Source organism: Embiotoca jacksoni, unplaced genomic scaffold (assembly GCF_022577435.1).
Source record: "Embiotoca jacksoni isolate LCO1_2020_lvr unplaced genomic scaffold, fEmbJac1.0.p SCAF_49, whole genome shotgun sequence".
Taxonomy (NCBI): domain Eukaryota; kingdom Metazoa; phylum Chordata; class Actinopteri; family Embiotocidae; genus Embiotoca; species Embiotoca jacksoni.
In genome coordinates, this window is record NW_027185402.1 from 1,206,487 (window position 1) to 1,230,993 (window position 24,507).

The 24,507-nt window shown below is 46.5% G+C and overlaps 1 protein-coding gene across 1 annotated transcript in view; it reads left to right on the top strand.

The window, feature by feature from the left end:
• adgra3 (adhesion G protein-coupled receptor A3) overlaps positions 1 to 24,307 on the top strand; it is a 30,820-nt gene extending 6,513 nt beyond the window's left edge. The window contains 19 exon segments of the mRNA XM_069170290.1: positions 2,484 to 2,555; positions 8,060 to 8,131; positions 13,647 to 13,718; positions 13,821 to 13,892; positions 14,151 to 14,311; positions 14,930 to 15,143; positions 15,246 to 15,410; positions 15,918 to 16,119; positions 16,219 to 16,368; positions 16,860 to 17,018; positions 17,111 to 17,296; positions 17,510 to 17,717; positions 17,864 to 18,072; positions 18,338 to 18,462; positions 19,522 to 19,645; positions 20,249 to 20,394; positions 21,027 to 21,122; positions 21,814 to 22,969; positions 22,971 to 24,307. Coding sequence (XP_069026391.1) covers positions 2,484 to 2,555; positions 8,060 to 8,131; positions 13,647 to 13,718; positions 13,821 to 13,892; positions 14,151 to 14,311; positions 14,930 to 15,143; positions 15,246 to 15,410; positions 15,918 to 16,119; positions 16,219 to 16,368; positions 16,860 to 17,018; positions 17,111 to 17,296; positions 17,510 to 17,717; positions 17,864 to 18,072; positions 18,338 to 18,462; positions 19,522 to 19,645; positions 20,249 to 20,394; positions 21,027 to 21,122; positions 21,814 to 22,969; positions 22,971 to 23,261 — 3,880 coding nt within the window. The 3' untranslated portion in view covers positions 23,262 to 24,307.
• The last annotated feature ends 200 nt before the right edge of the window (positions 24,308 to 24,507 follow it).

Sequence of the window (24,507 nt, forward strand, 5' to 3'; positions counted from 1 at the left end):
CTTTCTGTGAAGACGAAGGAACCTTTCACGCCGCTTGTAACTTCACGTCAAAGGTAGCGAGCGTCTACTTCGGCCCACGTCTTTGTTATTTCACTATTCCTGCTCGCTGAATACCTCCGTTAACATTTTGCCTCCTCTAAATGATACAATGATACGTAAGGGGGATTGTCAGTCGGGCATTACTGCTGATTGGCATCTAGTGGAATTTATATTTGTCATAAACTGTACTTTCTAATTTAATGTCCGCGTGAACAACAAGCTGAACATTACAGTCTTTTTATTGCGGCGTTATTGTACTGCAAGGTGTTTTTGTCCGTCCTCTGGACCGAGAACCGCATTCTTAAATTCACATCCCTCGCGGTAAATACATCCTTTCAGTATGCCAAGCATTCCTCCCTGTGAATGGGACTTCCGTGACCACTATCTTTGGGGGGCCCAGCGTCTCTGCCCATGTCATCAGATCATGTGTCATAGAATTTGCAGTCTCCTACATCACCGTATCTTAACATCTGCCATTTCAGCTCTCGGTAACCTGGAAAACACCGGCGGTGAAACAGAGGAACTGTTTGTGTGCAGCGTGCTCTCTCTCTCTCTCTCTCTGAACGGCAGGGAGCCAAACTGCAAACCTCCAACGAGTCTCCCCTGTCCAACCCTGTAATAAAACAACCCCTCAACACCCTGTAATGACTCCAGTCTGGCCCAGGGTTGTGGGTGCCACCAGCATGTATGTCACCCACCACATCCCCTCCCTGCTGGCCAGAAACACATGGTAACCACAAGTTCCCTGCTTGGGTTTTCTGCTGGGAGTTTAACAGTGCTATTGCTTTCCCAGATCCTTCGGGACCAGTCTGGACGAAAGACTGGGACTCTCGGGGGGGGCATGAGGACACAAAAGCGCAGCCATGCTTTGGAGCTTTGTATGCTGTGAATGAGCTTTGCAGGGGAAATAAACTGGACAATAAAATGTGGTTTATATACCCAAGCAGGAAGTTAACAAGAATTAACACTACCCAGACTTTGCGGACGCAAAGGTTTTCTTTGTTGACAAAAGAAAAAAATCCACTGCAGGTATCAGCTCAACTCTACTTGCTTTGTTCCGTTCTCCTTTGGGGGAAAAAAAAAAGTTGTGGATGGTAACTTGGTTCTATTTTTGGTGTCGATACTAAAAGGTCACATAAAGTCACTGCAGACCCGTGATTGGTCAGAGAGAATCGTCACAAGCTGTGTGTCACTGCATGCGCAAGACATCTTGCGCAAATCCGCCGTTGCTAACTGGCCAAGCTACTATAATGCCCACAATGTCTGTAATTGACTGGATTACGAGATTAACGACAACCCGCAAAACCACGCTGTGGTCAGTTGAGGAGGTGCAGACGGTCCTCTGTTTGGTTACCAGTGAGAGCTGGATGGAGAAAGACGTGATGTGTTGCGGTGAAGGTGACGTCGTGCAGTGTTGCTATAGCAACGATGCTGTATTGGGGGTTTAATATCTGCAGTTGGGGAGTTGCTTAAAGCCGATATTTGCAACGGTTTGCTCGCATTGAAGGGAGTAAGGGCGGAATACTTCAGACGGCCTCTTATTATTGGAGAATTTGTTTACATTTTGCACATTTGTTGACTTGTAGCGCATCGGATTTATTCTGTTGTTAGTTGTTACTATGACAGATTGTTTATCTGTACACAACCCTTTTTCTTTCGAGTATGTAATGTTTGGGTTTCTGTTCGAGCGTCCCTTCTGTAAATAGTGACGGCGCTTTATGGAGTGATTAAATATTTGGTTTGGTTTACAGTGCTGCGGTGAACAAGCACACGGTGTCAAATGTTGTGCCCGTTTCATGGTTAGTGTGCCACCAAGAGCAGTCGCCGCCACAGATCAGATTATGATACCTGGTAAAAGCCGAGAGAACTCACTCTTGATCTTATTTTGGCTACCTGTCTGGAGACTGCTCAGACGCTGCCAATTTCACATGAAAGAAAACACTCGTCTGAAGATAAAGTTGTTTTTCCTCAGACCTCGTCCTTGCGGTGGGGAACACTCTCTCCCTAGAAGCTAAGAGTGGCCAGAGGACAAAGAGTGAGACTTGATATTGTTATCTGTCAACAAGTAGCAGTGTGGCATCGTTCCACTCGGAGTGGAAAGAGACTCTCGATGCTTTTGATTCCAGCTTCACATTTAATTAACAAACATTCTTGCTGATGTTTTTGGTTCTGTGGCTGCTCTAATGTATGAAAACTGTTGTTTCTTCCAGACATCAAGTTGAACTTAGTGTGATAAGATGACAGAAACACTTCAGCTGCATGTAACTTAATACATTAGAAAAGTAACATTACACACAGCTTTTGGCACAATGAGACCTGGCACAGAATAAAAAAAAAAATATATGGAAACACTGAAATCAAGCACTCATATGTCAAGTTTAATCAGATTTAAAGGATACTGTTGTGGTGCTTTATATTAATGTATTTTTTTTTTCTCTCCACAGAATTTTAAACAACAACAAAATTCAAGAACTCAGAAATGGATCCTTCTTTGGATTGGCTGCTTTGGAGAAATTGTAAGTACTGTTTTTATTTTTTTCAGCCAGTAATACGAGGAGCATTAATGCATCAGTAGGTCTGCACTCAGTGGCCACGTTTACATGGAGCCTCATATTCCCAGTAAATTAGTTTAAACATTTTCCCCGAAAGACAAATTGTACCACGTAACCGATGAAACTGATTGCTTTCCGGCTGTTCGCTTTCTGACCTTCATCGTGATGTAAACACATGAGGATGTATGGCTCTCCCTCCATTTATGAAAAAGCTCGGCAGCTTCCAAGTTGAACTGGACCACAGCTGACAGTTTGTTTTTAATATAAACTCTTAAAGACGCTGAGATGCATCACAAAGAATCACTGAAAGAGGCTTCTTCCACCTGTCACTGCTTCCAGGAGGAGAAGCCACGTTATGAAGCCGTTTCTTGATTATAAGCAACACAATAGCAGCAACTGCTGCGTTGAACAGGCTATAGATATACATCTTCTGGAAGCTGATCAAACAAGTAATGTGTTCATCGCATTTGTGTATGTCAAAGCAGATATTTAGGTCTTATGGATTCATGAAATATCACCAGTGCTCTTTGCATGTGGTGCTTTGAGATTGTCGTCAAAACCGCTGGCAGTATTTCCCATTATATCCACCAGTGCATTAGCAGGAGCTATCCATCACTCCACAAGTAGAGCTTTGGCTTGTGGAGCCGGAGGTTTGTAAAACACACATTGGCGCCTTGCCAGTGGAACATCCAGGTCACAGAAAATGAGTAGGCATCCACACAGCACTTTGCTTCAGTCAAGGATGTCAGTCAATGGTGGAAGAATAGAGATGTTAGGAGAAAGGGCTAATTATAGGTGGAGCCTCAAGGGTTGGTCATTGTCTGCCCGGTGACATGCTTTCAACATACCGCTGCTTGAGTATTCCTGGGATGGGGTCTACTTTCTTCACAAGGAAGGACACAAAAGCAAGCTTGTCCAAGAGACAGTAATGACAGCAGCGAGTAAAGTCTGTAACGTGTTGGCACTTTACTGAGGGGGCCCGACGAGGAGAGGGAAAGTCGGTTTTCGTGATTAGTGAAGGCATTTATGGGTATATCTATCTGTGTTCTCTGGGATTTCTTAAACAATGAGGAAATGTCATTCATGCCACGCGAGCCTGATTGGAAAAAGGAATGTCATCACCCGTGTTCCCTTCCTATGGAGAATTCAAGAAAATGGCTGTGGGCCTGCACATATGGGCCATGAATGATTTATCACTCGAGGAATGGCTTCATGCAGATAAAATAACCAGACCATTAGTGGCCCTGCTTCTACCCAAGGCTACAATAACACATGACTGCATTGATATGGAATTCTTTAGAGTATATTCCCTCTGCCATTCTTCTCAGTCCTGTTGAAACACACCAGAACTATAGAGGATGTATGAAGCAGTATTGGCTTCATGTGGTGTCAAATCAGAAAGACGTTCTACATTCAAAATATATCCTCGATTTTCAGTTATCATTTATCAATAAAGCTAACTTGATCATTTTTTTCATAAAAAAAAAAAAAAAAATCTACTGACGTGTTTTTCTGGGCCACACATGATAACTATTGGTTTTACACATTACTACTATAAAGTACATATGCAGTATTTAGGCATATTTGTATCTTGTGGTCATAATTACTTGTGTGCGCGACTATTCTTGAGTTGACTCCCGTTTTAATAAGACATTCATCTGCCCGGATTGTTTGTAGATTTGCAGGAGAATTCCCCGATGGGCTCTCGAATTGGGTCAGTTGTTAGTTTTTGGCGCTCGGGATGAACATGAGGCTGCATGTGTGAAGAAAAAAAAAAATCTTTGATCTTCCTCCACCGAGAAAGCCCTTAAGGCACTTATCTGTTTTGTCTGCGAATGGCCAGACGTTCGGCTGTGAACTCCGTTCTGCCTGTCGCTGCATCAATCCACAGGCAAGTTTTACCTCCAAAAGCAGCTCCCATTATCGTGCCTCACAGACCCCACCCCACTGCAGCCCAACCTCGGCCAGTGGAGAGAGATTGCTCGATGGCTTGCTTGCTTTTGTCATTGTAATGAGGCCGGGCAAAGGCCAGAGGTGTCAGCAGTACTATTCCCACACACATCTCCCTCCCCCCTCCCTCTCCCACCTCAATACACACTCCTTTCTCCTCAAAGCCTCAAAGAGGGCAAAAAAAAAAAAAAAAAAAAAGTGCTGCAGGAGTCTGTTTGAATGCACAGCGGCTCTCCATCTTCCCCTCCACCCCTCCTTCCTCCCGCTTTCACAGTTTTTCTTTTTTTTTGTTTTTTCTTAGTCCACAAAGGAGTTCTCCCTCATTTGGACTGCTTAAATGCAGCGGTGAGGACTGAGACAGCAGCTGGCTGTGAGCACCGGAGAGGGGTAGAGAATCGATTGCGGCCTTTCCGGCACTCCGCGTGAAATTGCAAAGTAACTGTGGAGACCGCTGTGTTTTGTTGGGGCCAAAGGTGTCCTTGCTTGGAAATAAGCCACGCAGAATCCCCATTATCACTCTGCTCATAGAAATAGGAGTCCAGCCAGACGACAGTCACATGCTAATTCCTTTCTAAATCCACTGCTGTGGAGGAATGCTTATTGTGGAAAACGGAGCACGGATATACATATGTGGTGTTTCCTAAAGAACTGATTGTTGTCAATTCATGAATGGTACAACACAATACAAGCAAGTTACGTTTTAACATAAAGTCAGATTGAAATGGATTAGATTACAGTGCACTTTGAAAAGAGGACGCTGTTGACAAGGTTCTTTTTTTTGCTTCAGCAGTGGGATTAATGAGACTTTTTTTAATGGTCCCATATTGTATAAATTCAGATTTCAGATTCTTTCTTTTTTTATTTATAAAGCAGGTCTAGGTGCTGCATAAATACTGTGAAAGTGTCAAAACAGTCCTCCGAGTACTGCACTCAGCCTGTATTTAGCAACTCTGCCATTTGTGATGTCACAAATTCACACTCTGCCCTCAGCAAGGTCGACTGTCACACTTTTTGTCTGGAAGAATACAGCAAGCAGTCATTTTGTCGCAGAGCTAGCAAGCTACAATACTGAGGAGAAACTGTAGAAAGAGACACAAACCAGCCTGTGAGATACTTTAGAGAGGAGATTCAAACTTTACATGGATACAAATCTGTTCTTGTGGATATCAAGACTGCAAATACAACACAAAGAAGTGTACAATTTGGGACCTTTAAACACAAACAAACAAATTAAATGTTAAAATGCCGCCTTGCTGAATTTAATACACGAAGTAGTGTTGTGTTTTTTTGCTGGTGGTCCCAACTACAATTATTCTGACTTACGTCTGGGAAATAAAACCTTTCCACATTCCTCAAGTCAAAACAAAAGTTGTGCAGTTGTGAACCTACTTCACATTTTGGCGACGGTAACTCCATCAGTATGATTAGAAATGCTCAAATGTTCTATTACACGAGCACAAATAAAAAAATCGATCTCATTTTTGGCTGTTATTGGACAGCAAAATCTACTGTCGTCTAAAATCATTCTGGTGGCTTCTCTTAGCACCTCCAGCTTCTCTCTTCTTAGTGGAAATGAAAGTTCAATGCCAGGAACCTTCCATATTCAGTATACAACCCTCGAGGTCACAAGCAAATTGGAAGAAGAGCTTTCTGTAATCTTGAGTGCACATGACATGTGTATTCATTTTAATATGAATAACACATTTGGAAGCCGGTATGTGTGCCCTTAAAAGTGGCAGCAGCTGTAAAACCGCCCTTCGGTTTGGGGCCAGTTCAAGAACAGATCTGGAACACGCTTGAAAATCCTCAGCCAGCTATTTCAGTTGGACCGTGTGGAGAAAACCTGGCGTTTTTCTCTCTGCAAATAGATTTAAAAGGTGCCAGGTCATGTGTGGTCGGCGGCCGCTGGAATCTGAAGGGCAGTTATGGATGGTTAAACACGGACTGGGTTCTCTCTGACTCCCCATATTTCATCCACAAGTATTGGACGATCAGAGAACTGCAGAGGTCTTATTTTACCATTAGTAGTAATGGTTACTTGAGACAGTTTTGCAGGCGTGACTGATATGTGTTCTGATCTTAGACCTCCTGCAGGCATCGTACAGCCACCGTCTCCTTCATGGTCGGTTCGAGCCGGATCTACTTGACGTCAGTACTTTTTAAAAGAATACAAGTTTGCGTTTAGTCTTGTTTTACTTTATTAAAGTGACATGAATACTTGATTTCAATCAGTGGAACATTGACATTGTTCTGCTTTTTATTTTTGTTGTGCACACCTGAGCAGTGAATCAGCCTGAAGCGCAAGAGGTTTCTCTTTTTGTCTCTTTCGTTCTGAACTTGAACAGAAGATTTTGGCAAATTGTTTATGTGAAAAATGATTAGCTTCAGCAACACTCGCATTAACAGAATCAACAAGCCTGTTTGTGCACCCAATACACTCTCCGAAAGCTGGCGTTCAGCGGCTGTGAAGGTCTCGTAAGGATATGTTTGATTCCTTTGTCCTGTCCTCTCATTTGTCTCTCAGCACAGGGAAGCCGGCTCTGCTCGCTCACATCAAAAGTTTTAACAAGCAATAGATTTTTTTTTGTTTTTTTTTTTGTCTGTGACTTATCTGCGGCCACCTACCCGCCTTCGGATGACAGTTCCCTGACATCAAACGGGCAGAGTTACCCAGAGGTCCTTTGTGTGGGTTCAGGTGGCGACTAGAAAGCCTCCTGTAATGAGTGACTAGGCGGTGCCAGCGCAGGTGAGCGCCGCAGGAATTCTGCTACCACAAGCCTTTGAACCTCAGGGGAGGGAGGTTGTGTGCGTGTGTGAGAGAGCTTACAGAAATGCCTTTGAGGGTCAGGTTGTCGGTGACAGCAGCTATGTAGTGATGACAGTGCTTGAGTTTAGAGGAGGTCTGGGTGGCGTTATTGGATTAAAGAAAGAAAAAGAAAAATGCATGTCCGAGACACTCTTTCCTTTGTATGAACCGTATTCTTATGGCTGCTGATTTTGAAATGTTAATGTCAAACAATGGCGGTGCAGTGCTGTGGTTACATCGGTCATTACCTCACTGAAATAGTTGTTTGCATAATCATGAACCCGCAGCTGCTCACATTTCATAAACCTTAATCACAGATTACTGTTCACATAAATGTCACCCAAATACAGTTAAAGAAGTTGCGCAAATGAGCCAAAATCTGACTGAATTTATGGAAAGACGTATTTAACTGGTATCACGATCTGTAATTTGCTATTTACTCGGCAAATGGTGAAAAAAATGGCCGTCGCAAGTTCCCATTAGAGTGACGTTTTCAGATGTCCACGTTTTGTCTGATCAACAGTTTATGATTTTAGACGAGTGTGAAATGCACGCAGTCTTCCTGGAAGCAGATCATTTATGACTTTTCTGCCGGAAAAAAAAAAGACTTTAATGATAGAATAGCAAACCTGTTGCATTTCTTCTGTTTTGTTTCTGTTTGAATCACTCATGACCTTAAATCCTTTATTTTTTTCTCCCCCCCATCCCACAGGGACTTGCGGAGTAACATGATCAGTCGCATTGAACCCGGTGCTTTTCTGGGCTTGCCAGCACTAAAACGACTGTGAGTATTGGTGGAGCTTCGCGCTCTCTTCAATGTGGTTTCTCTAAGTGTTTGTATACTCGACGTGCACGTGTCTAGCTCCTGTGGGATTTCACTGAGCTGCTCTTGTTTTGTGCAAAGAAGGATCCAAATTTCAAACTGTTTTTTTTTTTGTTTTTTTTAAAGGTTTCTAGTGCTCGTTTTAATCACTTTCCATGTGGGCATAGTGGTTTATAGTGGCCATATTGTATCGGAGGTTGTTTTATTAAAATTTTTGTATTATAAACTGCTGGAACTTTTGTGCTTTGAAAAGCACGTCACAGTTTAAAAGCATTTTGAAATTAGAACACAGTTAAAGCCACTTCCTGTGCTTTCAGAAATGAATCTGATTGCATACACCATGTTTACAGCTGCTGTTTTATATATATATATATATATATATATATATATATATCTACAATTGCAATGTGCTGCGTGTGTTCTAACAGATCTAGAGTGTATCCAGTGTCCATAAGAGAACATGGTCGGGCAGCAGTCTATTTCTACTCCCTTGTTTTGTCTGGCCTTGTGCCAGAGAGCTCTGCAGACAGCATGAGGCCTTATATACTTTCACACACTCGAGGAAAAAAAGGAGGGGGGACGTATAAACAGAGGTGTGATCTCTGTGAAAATTACATGAGGAATACGCAAAGCAGGAATCAAGGTTACGTGGTGTGTGTGTGTGTGTGTGTGTGTGTGTGTGTGTGTGTGTGTGTGCGTGCGTGTGTGTGTGTGTGTGTGTGTGTGTGTGTGTGTGTGTGTGTGTGTGTGTGTGTGTGTGTGTGTGTGTGTGTGTGTGTGTGTGGCAGGTCAGATGTAAGCCGTAGAGTTGTGTGTTCCCCTTTCTGTTTGTGTGTGTGTGTGTGTGTGTGTGTGAGAGAGAGAGAGAGAGAGAGAGAGAGAGCGAGCGAGAACACAGCATGAATTGGAGTCCGACAGCACCCAGTCGCTGCCAACACAAACTTGAGCTTGGCTGCTGCTGTGGAGCAATAAGAGCGAGACAGGAAGGCAGTCAGCTCCTTGGCTCAGACCCCACCCCCCCACCCCCCTCCTCCCCATCCCCCTCCACACACACACACACACACACACACACACACACACACACCACCACCACCACCACCACAGTGCATATTCATGTCACAGTCAGACAGAGCCTTGTCAGTCTATATGTCTTCTGCGTATTAAAAATCTACGCCCACCGTACACACAGACGAGTTATTCTTGAGGGCTTTCCTTATCGCCGCCCATCACATGGAAACACTTGTTCCGAGGGTACAGTCTGGTTTTGCCTTGAGGGCAGCAAAGTGTAATTGGCCCCCTTCACCCGTCTCAGTAAATTTCAAAGGGTAGTTGTCAGTCACTTGGCTGTGAAAGGGAAGGGAGCACAGAAAAGAGAAGAGGAGCAAAGGATACGATGAGCTGGTGCTGGACCCTGGGAATGTAAACACAGAAGCCCTACATCAAGAGGTTGGCATGAGCCGCTACGCATCCACTCCGCTTTTTGTGGAAAATGGGAGTGCAGTTAATTGGCAGCGAGGAATACTGTACATAAAAATAAGATTTTTGTACTCGTTTTTCTGTCACATTAATCCGTCTTCACCTTTGCCAGGGTTTCTGCGATCATGAAAACCCGGGAAACGTTCTGGAACTTGTCGTGTAATCAGTCTCGCCGCGCTAAAATCAGCACTTGTATTAACACAAGGTCGTGGGAAATGATGTCCAAGAGGTTAGAAACAAGTTTGGAATTCAGATTTTTCTCCGCCCGGTGGAGCTGTTGAACAAGAGACACGTCCAGAATTACAAAACGTATTTGTTTGGCAGTGGAGATAATATATTAACGACTTCCAAAACCAGGGTCAAAAGCACCGGCTGGATACCCTGACTTTTATTCCCTGGTATTCATTGAGCTCCAGAAACACCGGATCCAGGATTAAACGAGCGGACCCTCCCGGCCTCATAAAAGCCCACTCCCGTCAAAGCCCCCTGTTTATAATGCGGGTTTTCTGTTCGACTTTGAGCATGAACCGAGCTAACCCCCCCCAACACATCACCACAACATCATCGGGGGGGGGGGGGGGGAGGGGACACTACACGACTGCTTTCACAGGCCGCATAGGATCCGCCACGACGAGCGGGTTCAAAATCCAGATCCGGCGACGATAACGACGCGAGGCGCAAAGAGAACTTCCCCACTTGCAGCCTCGCAACGGGAATAACGTCTGAGCGAGAAGTCGTCAGCTGTTCCCGGCTGTCTGGGTGTCTTCGTTCGTGCGGAGAGAACGGATGCGGGGCGCGCTGGTGGTTCCGCCCTACGGGCGCGAGATAACTTCACTTCACACACCCGGCTGCAGCACAGTTTGAGATTTACCAATACGTTTAAACACGCCTTCGTCTCTCACTCGCTCACCCTACGGATCCCTCCCGCCTCAGCCCTCTTTTTTTTTTTTTTGACTCCCGACATTCCTCCCGACAGCTGAACGTCCCTGCTGCACACCTCATCACATCCAGCTATTTTTTTTTTTATTTTTTTTTTGCTTCTGCTGCTCGTTCTCATCTTCAGCGACCGATGTGCTGCGCTGAAACGCTCCTCTGAGCCGTTAATTTGCTGCATGCCTGTGGCTGCGAGACGTGGTTGGGGCTTTAGTCAGTTTAAAAAAAAAAGAAAAAAGGGGGAAATGTGGGTTGATTTTCATTTTTTTTCAATTACTTTAGCCATAACGGTTTCTAACAAAGTGACTGAAAGTAATAAGGATGTTCACCATCTTGTCTGCAGACCCCTTGATGTAGCTGTAACTGGTATTTGAATCCAGGCGTTCAAATGAGATGAAAGTCTGCCTTCGGCTGGGGAACCCCCCCTCCCCTCCCCTCCCCCACCCGCCCGCCCCCGCCCCCCCCCCCCCCCCCCCCTTCACGTCTACTGCGTTATCCTTCCCATGACACACAATGCTCAAATTGGCAAAGCCTCGCGCAAGGCGGCTTTTTTTTTTTTCTTCTCTTCCAAGTGGAACTAATAACCTCACACAGTAAATTCCCCAGCTGGTACCTTAAGGAGCAACACCAATAATTACATAAATGCAGGGATGTTAGCATCTGCCTGCCAGTCATTTTGGAGGCATCACCTTGTGTTAGTATCACGTTCCCGGAGCGCCCCGGGATACAGTTTAGCTGCTGGGTTGAGGTAATGATGCGTCTTTCCTCCCAGGCTCTCGTTCCTTTTCCCGGCACTTTTCGGTGACTGCATCACTCACGGCGGAGGGTGCGTTCCAGCTTTTTTTTTTATCGCGGTGCCGGGGCTTTGAAACTTCCAACTCACCGGGACTGGTTGCTTTACTGTCCCGGAGTGCCAAGTCTGACCCGATCAGCGTTTTATTGTTATCGGCGAATCACATGAGAATAATCTACCGACAATAAGGGTGAGGCTTTGCAGCTCCGCTCAGCTCGGGGCCTCTTCCGTTTTAGTGCCTGTCAGCCCAATTGTTTCGGTTTTTCACGACCCGACTTGGCGGTTCGCTCTCACCTTTCTCGCCAACCTTTCTCCTGGACTGTTTCAGTCAAAAATAAATCTCTCACATTTGGCATTGAAATGTTTTTTTGTTTTTTTTTTAGTCGATCCGTAGAAAAGTGGACAGATCAAAGCAGAGGCGTGAATGTAACCGAGGCGCATCCAGGATACATCGAGATTCAAGATGGTCTGGGACAAATACAGCCACATTCTGTCGGCAGCATGTCCTGGATCAACACTGAAGAAAACCGCCGGCTCAACTCGCGTCCTCTGCAAAAAGCAACAGAAATAATATCAAGAAAATAAATATCTCTATAATCGATTCTGGTGAGTGCGACTGAAGCGCACAGAAAATAGGAGGTAATTTACTGGTGACTCCAGATATAAACCAGAAGAGGTCTATATCTGGAGTCACCAGTAACCGGACCTCTAACCTGCTGGAATGATTCAATCCTCTGAGCCTGAATAGACGCGAGTGCGTCGCGACTGGCGGGGTTTAGTCCTGAAGAACGAGTTTCGACTTTTTCTGTCTGTTTTGAGTCGAAAATGAAAGAAGGAAAACACTCTCGGCTTGACGCTCCTCCAGCGGTTCCTGCGGTTCAATTGCTTCGTCACGTTATTTGATTCTATCTGGCGCGCTGCAATAATGTGAAACTATTTACCCGCAACAGACTGCTTCTTCAGGTCAGACGGCTTTCAGACGGATCATGTTCATTATCTTTAAAGTTTTGCTTGCTCGAGCACCTTTCAGAAGAGTAATGGAAATAAATGAAAAGGAGTGCCGGGATGATAAGGGATGATTTATTGTGGTTTTTTTTTAAGAGCATCATAAAAAATTTTATGACAACATAATTTGGTAGAATAATTGATAGTAATAACTTAAGAGATGTGAAATAGGTCACATGTAGGCTAATTTACCGCTTCGAGAGAAAGGATGTTTTTTTTTTTTTTTTTTTTAAATGCCGTTTGCTTCGACCCCCTCTCATTTCTGTATGTTTTTTTTTTTTTAACGTGATATACATGTTCACGTAGATGTGGGGAAGTTCAATCCAACCGCGAGTGCTCACTGGAGACACGTGGAGACACATTCTAATGGCAGGCGCGAACTGACGCAGCACTACGAGCTGGCGAGCTGTCCGCCGGGGATCAGATCGCCCCGAGACGCATGTCAATGTCAAGTCTGAACAGGACCTCAGAGAACGCGGCAGACGGACAGCAGCGGAGACGGAAATCAGCGCCAAGGGGAAAGAGAACGTTGCATCAATTCGCCAACTGGCCAGAAACACTCAACTCCACCTGAATGCTGATATTGCTCCGTTGCAACCTTTCCGGTGAATTTGAGCAGTTAAAACAGTCATGTTTGTATTTCAGATTGCCATTTGAGCAGTCCCATGAAATTGACCTCGAGCTGCCAGTGAATATCTCCTCTTTGCTGGCATATCTGAATAGTTGTACATAAGGTGTGATTCGCAGTGGCAGCGTCCGTCTGTTCCGCTCTGGGCCCCGGGATCGTCTGCAGCTCCTCCTAAAAAGGCGTCAGGAGTGTCGGACACTTTTATCGGATGTTTGCCAAGAGACATCATGTCAGGTCCCATCCACAGGAGAAACACACACGTTTGACATTAATCACGGGTGATTAATCACCTCCCACAGTGTTACTCCGCCTTTGATGTTTGGTTCCCCTGCAGGCCCACACAGACATGATCTAAAATCACCTTGAAAGTTGTAAGTCTGTCAGCTGAATGTTTGAGATCTCTGCCTCAACCTGCCTCTCTTAAACTTAGTTTGTTTTCTTTTAAACCTGCTGGGGTTTTTTTGGTTTTTTTTTTTTTTTATCTCTGCAACTCAGCATCATTTTCTGTGTTTATTATTTCTTTTTTTTCCACGATAGAATCTGATTTTCATGGTTTATGTTGTTGTAAAACATTCTCAGCCCTAATAAAGACTACTGTGGAACAAATAAACCAGAAACTTGTTTTTCTGTGTGTGTTACAGAGACCTGTCCAACAACAGCATCGGCTGTCTTAACGTAGACATCTTCAAGGGCCTCGCCAGTCTGATCCGACTGTAAGTAATTTCTACTGTTATAAATATGATATAATCATCTCTCTTTTTTTTATTAACAGACTGAAATAATGTTTTTTTTTTTTTTTATTATTATTCTTTCAGAAACCTTTCAGGGAACATGTTCTCTTCATTGGCTCAGGGGACCTTTGACAGCTTGGTGTCTCTGAAAGCATTGTAAGTATGCTCAGGAGATACTTTGACATCACACGCCAGCCTAAGTGTGATTGTGATGTCTGTAGATCTGCCATGCATCATTAAAGCAATCAAAACTGTCTTTAAGTCCCATAATATGCCAGAAAAATTGGACTATTCCATCAGGCAAATGGCTGTTTGTTACTTAACTCGATATTTAATAGTACTCCACCACTTAAACTGTGTGTGTGTGTGTGTGTGTGTGTGTGTGTGTGTGTGTGTGTTTCTTGTCATCTCCAGGGAGTTTCAGACATTGTATCTGCTGTGCGACTGCAACCTCGTGTGGCTGCTGCGTTGGATCAAAGAGAGGAACATCGCTGTGAAGAACACCAAGTGCTCCTACCCTCAGTCTCTCCAGGGTCAGCTGATCACCTCCATCAGGCCGGAGCTGCTCACCTGTGGTACGAACGCACACGCACTCACACACACACACACACACACACGCACCTCTGAACTACACAGATACACAAACATTCACATGCATCGGGTCATGGATTTGACACAGCACAAAGGTGTCATCCTAAAATAGTGGCACTCTGAAATGCAATTGTTCATCATTTCAGTGACACTACCTGTCATTTCTCCACTCTGACATGTTGAAATATTGAAATAAGTCATTTTGAGATTTTGCTGTCTAAACTGGTGCAGTGTCTCTTTAATATCTCTGTTTTGGTATCAGTGAGGCTGGTATTTGGGGAGCAGGGTCTTGTGCAATGACACGGGAGATAAGACACGGGCCGCCCAGGCCACTGCTGCCTTTGTTTGTACTTGTTCATGTCTTATCAGTTTGGCACTCATCTCAGTGAGGGATTATGAAATACATGGCATAGATTTAGCCCGAGCCGCTGGCCTGACATGAATGACAAATAGCACTAAAGTACCCAGAAAATCTGACACCGTTTCAGCTTCATTATGCGTTCCCGGTGTGAAACAAAAATGTCGGCGTCGAGTCATTTGTGACAGCCTCTTTTTTATTTTTATTTTGTGAGACCTATAACTCGCTTTGTTGTTTTCCTCAGATGCTCCACTTGAGCTGCCCTCCTTCCAGCTGACTCCGTCCCAGCGACAGGTGGTCTTTCAAGGGGATAGCTTACCTTTCCAGTGTCAGGCGTCCCTGGTGGCCGAGGACATGCAGGTGCTGTGGTACCAGAACGGCCGCATGGTCAAGTCTGACGCCACCCAGGGCATCGTCATCAAGAAGAGCATTGTGCAGAACTGTTCGCTGATTGCCAGGTACGATGATGCGCATTCAGTTTACTAAAGTTCAGGAAATTGTGACGTTAGTTTGAGGAGTAAACATAATGAATAAGTTCCTCCTCTGTGTTTTTCCATCAGCGCCTTGACGATCTCCAACATCCAGCTTGGTTTTACGGGGAACTGGGAGTGTCGGGTCAGGACCAGCAGGGGCAACACCAACAGGACTGTCCACATTGTGGTGTTGGAAAGTTCTGCCAAATACTGTGTTCCTGAACAAGTGTTCAACAACAAGGGAGAGTTCAGGTGCAGTAGATACTGAAACAGACACAGAGCCAGTCACTCAGAGTCAAATGTAATTCTCCCACCTATAAACCTGGATTTTATTTTGAAATAGAACAATAACATTTTTTATTTTACTTGGGCTAAGAAAAGCTTCTCATTTCAATTGATAAAAATACCATCAGCTGACCTTTTTGATTTAATATGATACAATGAGCATCTTATAAACTAAACAAGATCAGCAAACAGTAGCTCTATTCACATAATAGATGTCATTTGCCAAACTGCAGGTTGAAAATATGAATCAATATTAAAATCTTTTCCTGTGACAAAATGTTTTTCTTGCGGCGTTGTTGTGCAAGCAGCACCCCCTCGTGGTTAAATGTAAAACCTGCATGAGGTGTCACAGATCCGACCACGAATCACGTCACTGCTCTGGTGCTACTGCTCTAACTCGCATGGCACAAAGTTAGGATGAACTAAAGACACCGCAAGGATCCGTTTGACAGTCTTTTATTTAAATTCTCTCAGGTGGCCACGCACCCTGCCAGGGATCAGATCCTACCTCCCCTGCAACAGACTGCCATCGAGCACGGGCCCCTACTCGGGCAGCTCCGGGGAGGAGCAGCAGGCGTGGCGCTACTGTGATCGCGAGGGCCTGTGGGCGGAGGAGGACTACTCCCGCTGCCAGTTCCAGAAAGACGTCACCAGGTTTCTCTACGTCATCAACCAGGTGTGCATCTGGTTCTGACCTCGGGCTTTTTAAATTGTCTTTCCCCTTGAAGTTCATTTACCGTTTCACACCAACTCGCTCTGTGTGTCTTCCTGCCAGATGCCGCTGAACGAGAGCAACGTGGTGACCAGAGCTCAGCGCCTGTTGCTCTACACGATAGATGCTGCCAACTTCACCGACAAAATGGACATCATCTTTGTGGCCGAGATGATCGAGAAGTTTGGGAAGTTCGTTGAGAAGCTTAAAGAGGCAAGTAGTGCCTGTGCTTATTTGTTCACGTTTGCGACCGAACAGCAAGGACAAATAGATTCATTCTCAGCAGCTGTTTGCTGTCACGTCGTTTAATGAGAAAGAATTTGTTGTCACGACTTTGAGCGCAACGGCAGGCCAACAAAAAGTTAAGGCGCTCGTGTTGCAAGTGCTGCAGGCAAGTAGCGCTGGCTTTTAAAAGCATACACAAAAGTTTTGTGGTGCGACATCATGCTTGAAATGTGTTTCCAATAGTCACTTCGTTGCTTCAAGAGCCAAATCAAGCATCTCCCTCCAGCATGTGTTTAGTGCCATTTGATACAAACAAGTTGCTGCCTGAACTCATCCACATTTTCTCTTGTTTCCACTCGAGTGCTTGAGAGTATGTGCTGCTGGAGTGAATGTTGACGAGTGACCGAAGTGACAAATGCAATGCTTTTTCCGAGTCGACGCCGCCCCGCGTTTATTTTGAACCCGTGTGCGTCTCCCAGCTGGGTGAGGTGATGCTCAGCATGGCCAGTAACCTGATGCTGGCCGATGAGAGGGTGCTGTGGATGGCTCAGCGCGAATCGCTGGCCTGCTCGCGCATCATCGCCTGCCTCCAGAAGATCGCCGTCTACCGCCTGGCCAACGCGCAGGCCTTCTCCCTGGTCAGCCCCTGTTAACGGCACTGTGGCATGTTTCACTGCGAGTTCTGCCGAATGGGAACGTAAACGCGTCACTCTTGCCGTTCTCCTCTCAGACATCGCCCAACATAGCACTGGAGGCCCACGCCGTCAGAGCCAGTGACTGGAATGGCATGACCTGCATGTTATTCCAGAGGTCCGGCTCGGAGCGCACGCCCGGCCAGGAGCGCACGCCCGGCCAGGACCGCCAGCTCACGTTCAAATGCAACACCACCAGTTCCTTCTCCAGCATCCTTCACAAGGTCAGCTCCTGCCAGGAAGAGTCACAATTTGTTTGTGGTTTCATTAAAGCAAGCTTTTATTGTGGGCTGCGGTTATGATTAGAGCTTTTAAATACACGCTGTCAGTCAGTTCATCATTTTTTTTTTTTTAACCATAACAAAGATGACCGGAAGAAGAAATGGACTGTAAAAAGGAATCGTTGGATCTTGACCTCGTGTTTTCCGTCCTCTTAGAACACCATCGTGGAGGCTTCCCTGCAGCTTCCTCAGTTGCTCTTTACCCAGGCTGCACTCCCCGGACAGGCGGACGACACAGTCTACAAGCTCCACCTACTGGGCTTCCGCAATGGCAAATTTTTTCCCTCCACTGGCAACTCCTCGCAACTGGCTGATGGAGGGAAGAGGAGGAGTGTGGCCACCCCGGTCATCATGGCCAAGATAGGTGAGTTACAATGTTTTTGGTTTTAGAATCTGCAAATATTCTAACACTTGAAAAAAAATAAAGCAACCAAAAATGAGGGCTTGTTATCAGGCGATGACTTAAACACTGGAAGAGCGTCTTTACCCTGATTTGGTGTTTTCCATCAGACGGCATGTCCCTGCGTGTCCTGAGGACCCCCGTTAACATCACCGTGCGGCGGTTCGCCCGTGGCTCAGACGCCGTGTCCGCCTGCTGGAACTTCAGCCTGGCGGGAGGTCAGGGAGGATGGCAGGGCGACGGCTGCCGCATCCTGGACCATTACGACAATTACACCACCATATCGTGCAGCTCTCTGGGGAACTATGGCCTGCTTATGGTAGGTTGAGCTCCTCCTTATGTCCAGTCATGCCCTTTGTAAAGTGATGTTTTTCCACTAGTTCGTGTCAATAATGATGAGCTGAAATTTGCTGGAGGTTTTGCCATACCAATTAAAGGTCCACCAGACATACATGAACCAGGAAAATATAGTACTGGAGTCAGGGCACTTTGCATCTTGCACTGATTTTTTTTTAAATTTATTTTTTTTATGACAGAACAGTATTATTTAAAGCTGAGGATTTGTCACCTCTTCTTTCTTGCAGGACCTCAGCAGTGTGGAACAATTCTCTCCAAGCATTCAGCCCCTGCACCCAGTCATCTACGCCACAACGATCATACTCCTCCTCTGCCTGTTCACCATCATTGTTAGCTACATCTACCATCACAGGTAAGACAATAATCTAACATTTTAATTCACTTATGCTTTGCTGGTTGCTCGAATTTACTACCATGCAGGATGTATTTTTGCTGCTTCTTTTTTTTTTTTTTTTTTTGCTCCAAGTGCCCATTTATTTCAGCCCACTACACGACAATCTCTCTTTTTCATTTTTTGCTTTGTTATTTATCATGTTCATGTTTTTTTTTTCCAAACGTAATTCTGTTTTCTGTTTTTAAATGTTCATATAAAACCTCTCCCATTTTCCCCCCTGAAAGCAAACTAGAAGAACAATAATTTAACAAAATAGTGGGAGATGACTCAATTCAGTGGCATGAACATAGAGCCAAGTCACAAGACAAGTAATCTCAGGGCACTTTACATAATAAGGTCAAGACCTTACCGTATAATAGAAAAAAACTCCCAACAGGTCCCAGTTGGAGACAGTGGGAAGGGAAGAAAAAAAAACATCCTTTTAACAGGAAGAAACCTTTGACAGAACCAGACTCAGGGGTGTGCAACCATCTGCCACGACTGGTCGGGGGGGGGGGGTTGCAGAGAGAAAAGATGAGCGTAGAAAAACAACAAACAATAAACAAAGGGCAGGCTGGTGGTGCCAGTGACCACAGATCAGACATCAAGCCATAGATACCTGCAGAGAGGTCCAGGGAGAGAGACGGTGCTCGGTGCATCATGGGAAATCCCCCAGTCAAATGAATGAGTTGCCTCTTATAACAATATCGGTGGGATTTTTTTTTTTTTTTTTTTTTTTTTTTTTTTTTTAAGAAAATGTTGAAATTGTAATTTGGTCATTGTAATTAAGTGATATTTATCTTTTTCACTTATAAATTTAGACGTTTACTCTGTCTATTCACTTTTCTAATGCCAGTTTCTCAAAATGTTACTGTAAAGTTTTTATTCTCTTTGTTTTTCACATCCCAAATTTGTATTGTTATTTCCCAGTCCTGGTGTCAACATAAACCCAATCCACAGGAGATACTTTCACAACATCCATTTTATTTTATTTTTTTCTAGCTTTAAATCTGTGATCTGTTGTTTCTGTGACGACAGGTCTGTCCGTGTCAGCCGCAAGTTTTGGCACATGCTGGTCAACCTCGGCTTCCACCTCTCCCTCACAAGTGGGGTTTTTGTAGGCGGCATCAATCAGACACGATATTCAAGTGTCTGTCAAGCAGTGAGTATACAGCACCCCTCCCCCCCCTTCCTCCCCCATCCCCCCCATCCAAGCTTAATAATGAGCAGTCAGAGATGAACAAGTCATTTGGATGTTTTCTAGGGAAAAAAGGTTGACGAAGTTGCCTTTGGCCAAGTTCACTGCGTTCATAAAACCGGGGGGGGAAACCCAGTAAAAGATACATAGAGCTATGTAGCTGATCGTTTCCCGTGGCTCCGGGCAATCCTGCGCCTCTCCTCATTACTTATTCATTTTTCGTTGCGCCATAACTGCCAAGTATCTGGGTGAAAAAGTTTGGCAGAGAACGTATTGTTTGTTTACTTGATCACCTCAGGTGTAACGCTGCATCTCGTAAGGTGATTTTTCAACTCGGGCTGATGATGACACGCTTAATAGAAAACTGCACAAGATTCACGATGCTAATTGAAATCCCCCACACGCAGTGCTTCCCATCAATTATTCTTGCTTTCATTGGTGAAACATTAGAACCTGAAAGGAGCATTTTGTTATCCTGATATATGAGAGTCTGGTTGTTGTTGTTGTTGTTGTTGTTTTTTTTGCCTTAGTGAAGTCATATAATTATCATGGTGTGATCTCCTCCAGGTGGGCATTTTGCTGCATTACTCTACTCTGGCTACCGCTCTGTGGGTGGGCGTGACTGCGCGCAACATTTACAAACAGGTGACGCGCAAGGCCAAGCGCTACGAAGAGCTGGACGAGCCGCCGCCGCCTCCGCGGCCTATGCTGAGGTTTGTTTCCACCTCTTCGAGCGTGACAACCGAGCACAGAGGGCAAGGGAACGTTACATGTTCGCACCAAGCAACAGCCGGAATACTGTCGAGTTTGCTGCATCATGACGCGTGTCAAGAGACGACGCGAGACGCTACCAAGATCGAGTGTTTTGGTGCTCTCTCGTTTCTTTTGCCGTACAGTGTGCCTGCATTAAAAGTACAATTATAGACAAATACATAGCAGCCAGCCACCTGAATTACCACAATTAAATTTGTACCATCAATAGGAGATGTTTTTGACGTAATTAGATTGTGGTCTGTTTTCTATCTTTATCAGTGGGTGAGACACAGCAGGCCACACATGACCCAAGTGAGATGGGTTTCTTTTAATACAAATGATCCGCTTAGCGCGGACAAAACTCTACTGTGTCATCAAAATGAAATACGAGATTTATATACTCGTCATTTCTTGATCTGCATAGAGTTTGCTTCTCCTCTTATGTGTTTTAATAGTTAAGCTGCCACATGGTGTCAGTGTGGAGGCCACACACATCGCTGGACCTCCCGTGTTTCCAAGCGTCGTTCCCACGTGTCATGACAGAAAACAGAAGCACTAAAGCAGAACCACTTCCGTTTGCTTTCTCCAAAAGGTTCTACTTGATCGGCGGAGGGATACCCATCATCGTCTGTGGGATCACTGCAGCAGCTAACATCAAAAACTACGGCAGCCAGACCAACGCGCCATAGTGAGCGGGCCCTTTACCATCTTCAGTTTGTGCTCGTGTGCCATTTTATCTGGACGGGAGTATTTAGCAAGGAAGCATCCGAGCCCACAGCATACTTTTACAGTCTGTCCTCGGGAGGAATTGGCTTTGTAATCGACCGGCCAGACTGCAGCGCTTTTAGTAAATAATGGCTATTTTTATGTGGGTGGGAAAAGTTTATCCCCCAAAGTTCTGATTATAGATGCCTATTAATGATATGTGCATCCAAGCAACAAGCAACTGCTGCCAGTTTACAGCGAGCTCGCCCACCCCTCTCGACAGTGGCAGCTGTTTAGAGTGTGCAGCGTGGCTGACTAATTGAGAAATCTGGACCCGTATCTGTCTCGGAGTCTTTGGAGTTTAATTAATTTCTTGCAAGCAAGACAAATTCAGCCTGTGTTATTAAAAGTAATGGGACAGTAACTGGAGAAATTAGACACCGAAGTTTTTCAGAGTAATTTCAAGTTTGCGAAAGTAAATAATGCTCGTGACGGATTAAGATGGGGAGACGAGGTGTTGTTTTAATGAGCACCGTGGATCATTTAATGTTAGAAGTTGCTCGAAGATCTAAGTGGACACAAAGAACTCTTTTAAATGAGCTTCGAAGCCCCGTCCAATGTCTCGACTGTGGATGAAATGTTTGAACGGTCTCGTCTGTCCCTTCTCCTTCTAGCTGCTGGATGGCGTGGGAGCCGAGTATCGGGGCTTTCTATGGCCCCGTAGGATTCATCATCTTCGTGGACTGCATGTACTTCCTCAGCATCCTGCTCCAGTTGCGGCGACACCCCGAGCGCCGCTACGAGCTGAAGGAGTCGACTGAAGAGCAGCAGCATCTGGCTTCGGCCAGCAGCGAGGCCGGACCAGAGGCCCCCAGCAGCCACTGCCTCTCCGTCACTCTGCAGCTTCAGCCCCACGAGGCGTCGTCCTCCGTCGGGTCCGCCCCGCACGCCGTGCCGCTGTCGGCTCTGGAGAACGAGCACACCTTCGCCGCCCAGCTGATGGGCGCCGCCGGGGCGCTGGGGCTCTACGCGGCCCTCTGGGTGTTCGGGGCCATGGCCGTGTCGCAGGACCACCCCTTCGACTTGGCGTTCACCTGCCTGTTCGGGGTGGCGGCGCTGGCACTCGGGGCGTTCATGGTGGCGCATCACTGCGTCAACAGACAAGACATGAGGCGCTACTGGTCCCAGGCGTGCTGCTCCGGCAGACGAGCGTACTCCGCGCAGGAGGACGTCCTTCTGCCTCAGCCGGGCGTGGCTCCGGCGGCCGCAGCCGGATCCGACAGCAGGGCGGACGGGGAGTCAACGAAGTGCGGCCACAGCAGCGCAGACTCTTCCTACACCAACAAGAGCGCCCCGAGCGTGCGCAACTCCGCCAACGGCAGCAAGCTGACCAATCTGCACGCGGAGGCGGCTCAGTGCAAGTCCGCCTCGGCCCCGGCGACGGCCAACGGCACGGCCGTTCTGGACAACAGCCTGACTGAGCATTCGCTGGACAACGAAATAAAAATGCACGTGGCCCCCGTGGAGGTGCAGTTCCGCCCGATGAACAACATCGCCAATCCGGCGGCTGCCACGAACGGGCCCGCGGGCCGGCATCACAAAAACAGGGCGCGGGCGCACAGGGCGAGCCGGCTGACCGTGCTGCGGGAGTACGCCTACGACGTGCCCACCAGCGTGGAGGGCAGCGTGCAGAGCGCCCCCCACAGGCGACACCACCATTACGACATGGCCGCGCGGAACAGCCGGCGGGCGGCCTACATGGCCTACAGAGAGCGGCATCAGAGCCAGCTGCAGCAGGACAGCAGCGACAGCGCGAGCCTGCCGCGGCGCCCCCCGCCACGCAGACAAAGGAGGCGGCAGCGCGTTGGGGAACGGGACAGCGGTTGCCGTAGAAACCGAGCAGGCGGCGACCGCTGCGGCGTCGACCTCGAGCAAAGACTCTGGTCCCGTGAAGCAGCCCGGCAGCGCGGAACTGCAAAGCCAGCCGAAGTCGTACGGGCTCAACCTCGTCACCCAAAACGGTGGCACGCTTAAAGAAAACGGCCAAGCGGTGCCTCTGATCACCACAGAGAGCGCAGCCAGCGTAAAGACCGGCTTGTGGAAACATGAAACTACTGTGTAGCAACGGTTTCCGTCCCAAAGACTGCAGAATAACAGCTCACGCCTTTTAAACTGTGAAATGTCTTTTTTTTTTTCTTTTTTTTTTTTTGGTTGTACATTTTTTTTTTTTTCTTGGAAAAAGATAATTATTGGAAAATTAGCCACATTACTGCCACTGAACTGTCTTTGTAGATACGTTTGTGTAAATGTTCTATTTTTATAACTTGTAATCCAACACCTTTATTCCATTTGAGAGTTCCGTACATGTAACTGGGCGGTCTGAGCTGTGGTCCTGTGCATACACCCCCCCACCCCGGAGCGGATTTCTCCAGTTTGGCCCAACAGTAATAAAACAAAAGTTCTGATTACCTAATTGAAAGTTTTTGTTCTCGCAAAACCACCCAGATTCTCATCTTCTGGGACCCCCGCAGCCCCCCCCCCCCTCTGCGAAGGTGAGTCGGAGCTGTTTTGTTTCCAAGAATTACTCCTCCTGACAAGCTGGTAATTGGGTTTTTTCCACTGACCTTCAGGTGGCCTCAGGTTTCTTCCTCCACAGCAGCGCAGCACTTTAATTGCGACTTGGCTGCGCGTCTGGGCTCTCCAGGCGTTTCCTCCCCGCCTGCCGGCAGACTTGACGGGTGCGCGCCGTACGATCGCGGGGCCCCCGCTGACTCGATGCCCCTCGCTTGTGATTGACAGCCGACTCTCGGGGCAAGCGAAGCCGCCGCGAGAAGGAAGGATAATGAGAGAGAGAGAGAGAGAGAAGTGTCTTCTTCCAGCTTCTCCCCGTCTGTCTCCTCCACCGCCGACAGCTCGACTGGAGTCCCACTCGCAGCCCGACGCCGCGGTGCAGGAGAGTCCGCGGGAAACGCCGAGTGTGATTTGACTGCCGAGTACTCGGGGGAGATGGATTAGTGTCCGTTTTTGCTTGGCGAATGCCGTCTATCCGACTTGCCGGTTGTGTCGGAACAGCCACAACGTCGTATTGCAGGTCTGATCTCGGATCGGTTCTCCTCTTTTCTAGGGGTTCAGGGTAGCTCTGAAGCCACTATAACCCCGCCCCCCCCCCCCCCCCCACAACAGATACAACCCCCCCCCCCCCCCCCAAAAAAAAAAAAAAAAAAAAAGTTGGGATGCTGTGTAAAATGTAAATTAAAAAAAACAGAACGCAATGATTTGCAGATATGTTGTCTTTGGTCTATTTTCAATTAAATATGGTTTTACATGATTTGCAAATCGCTGCATTCTGTTTTCAAAGGGGACAGTTC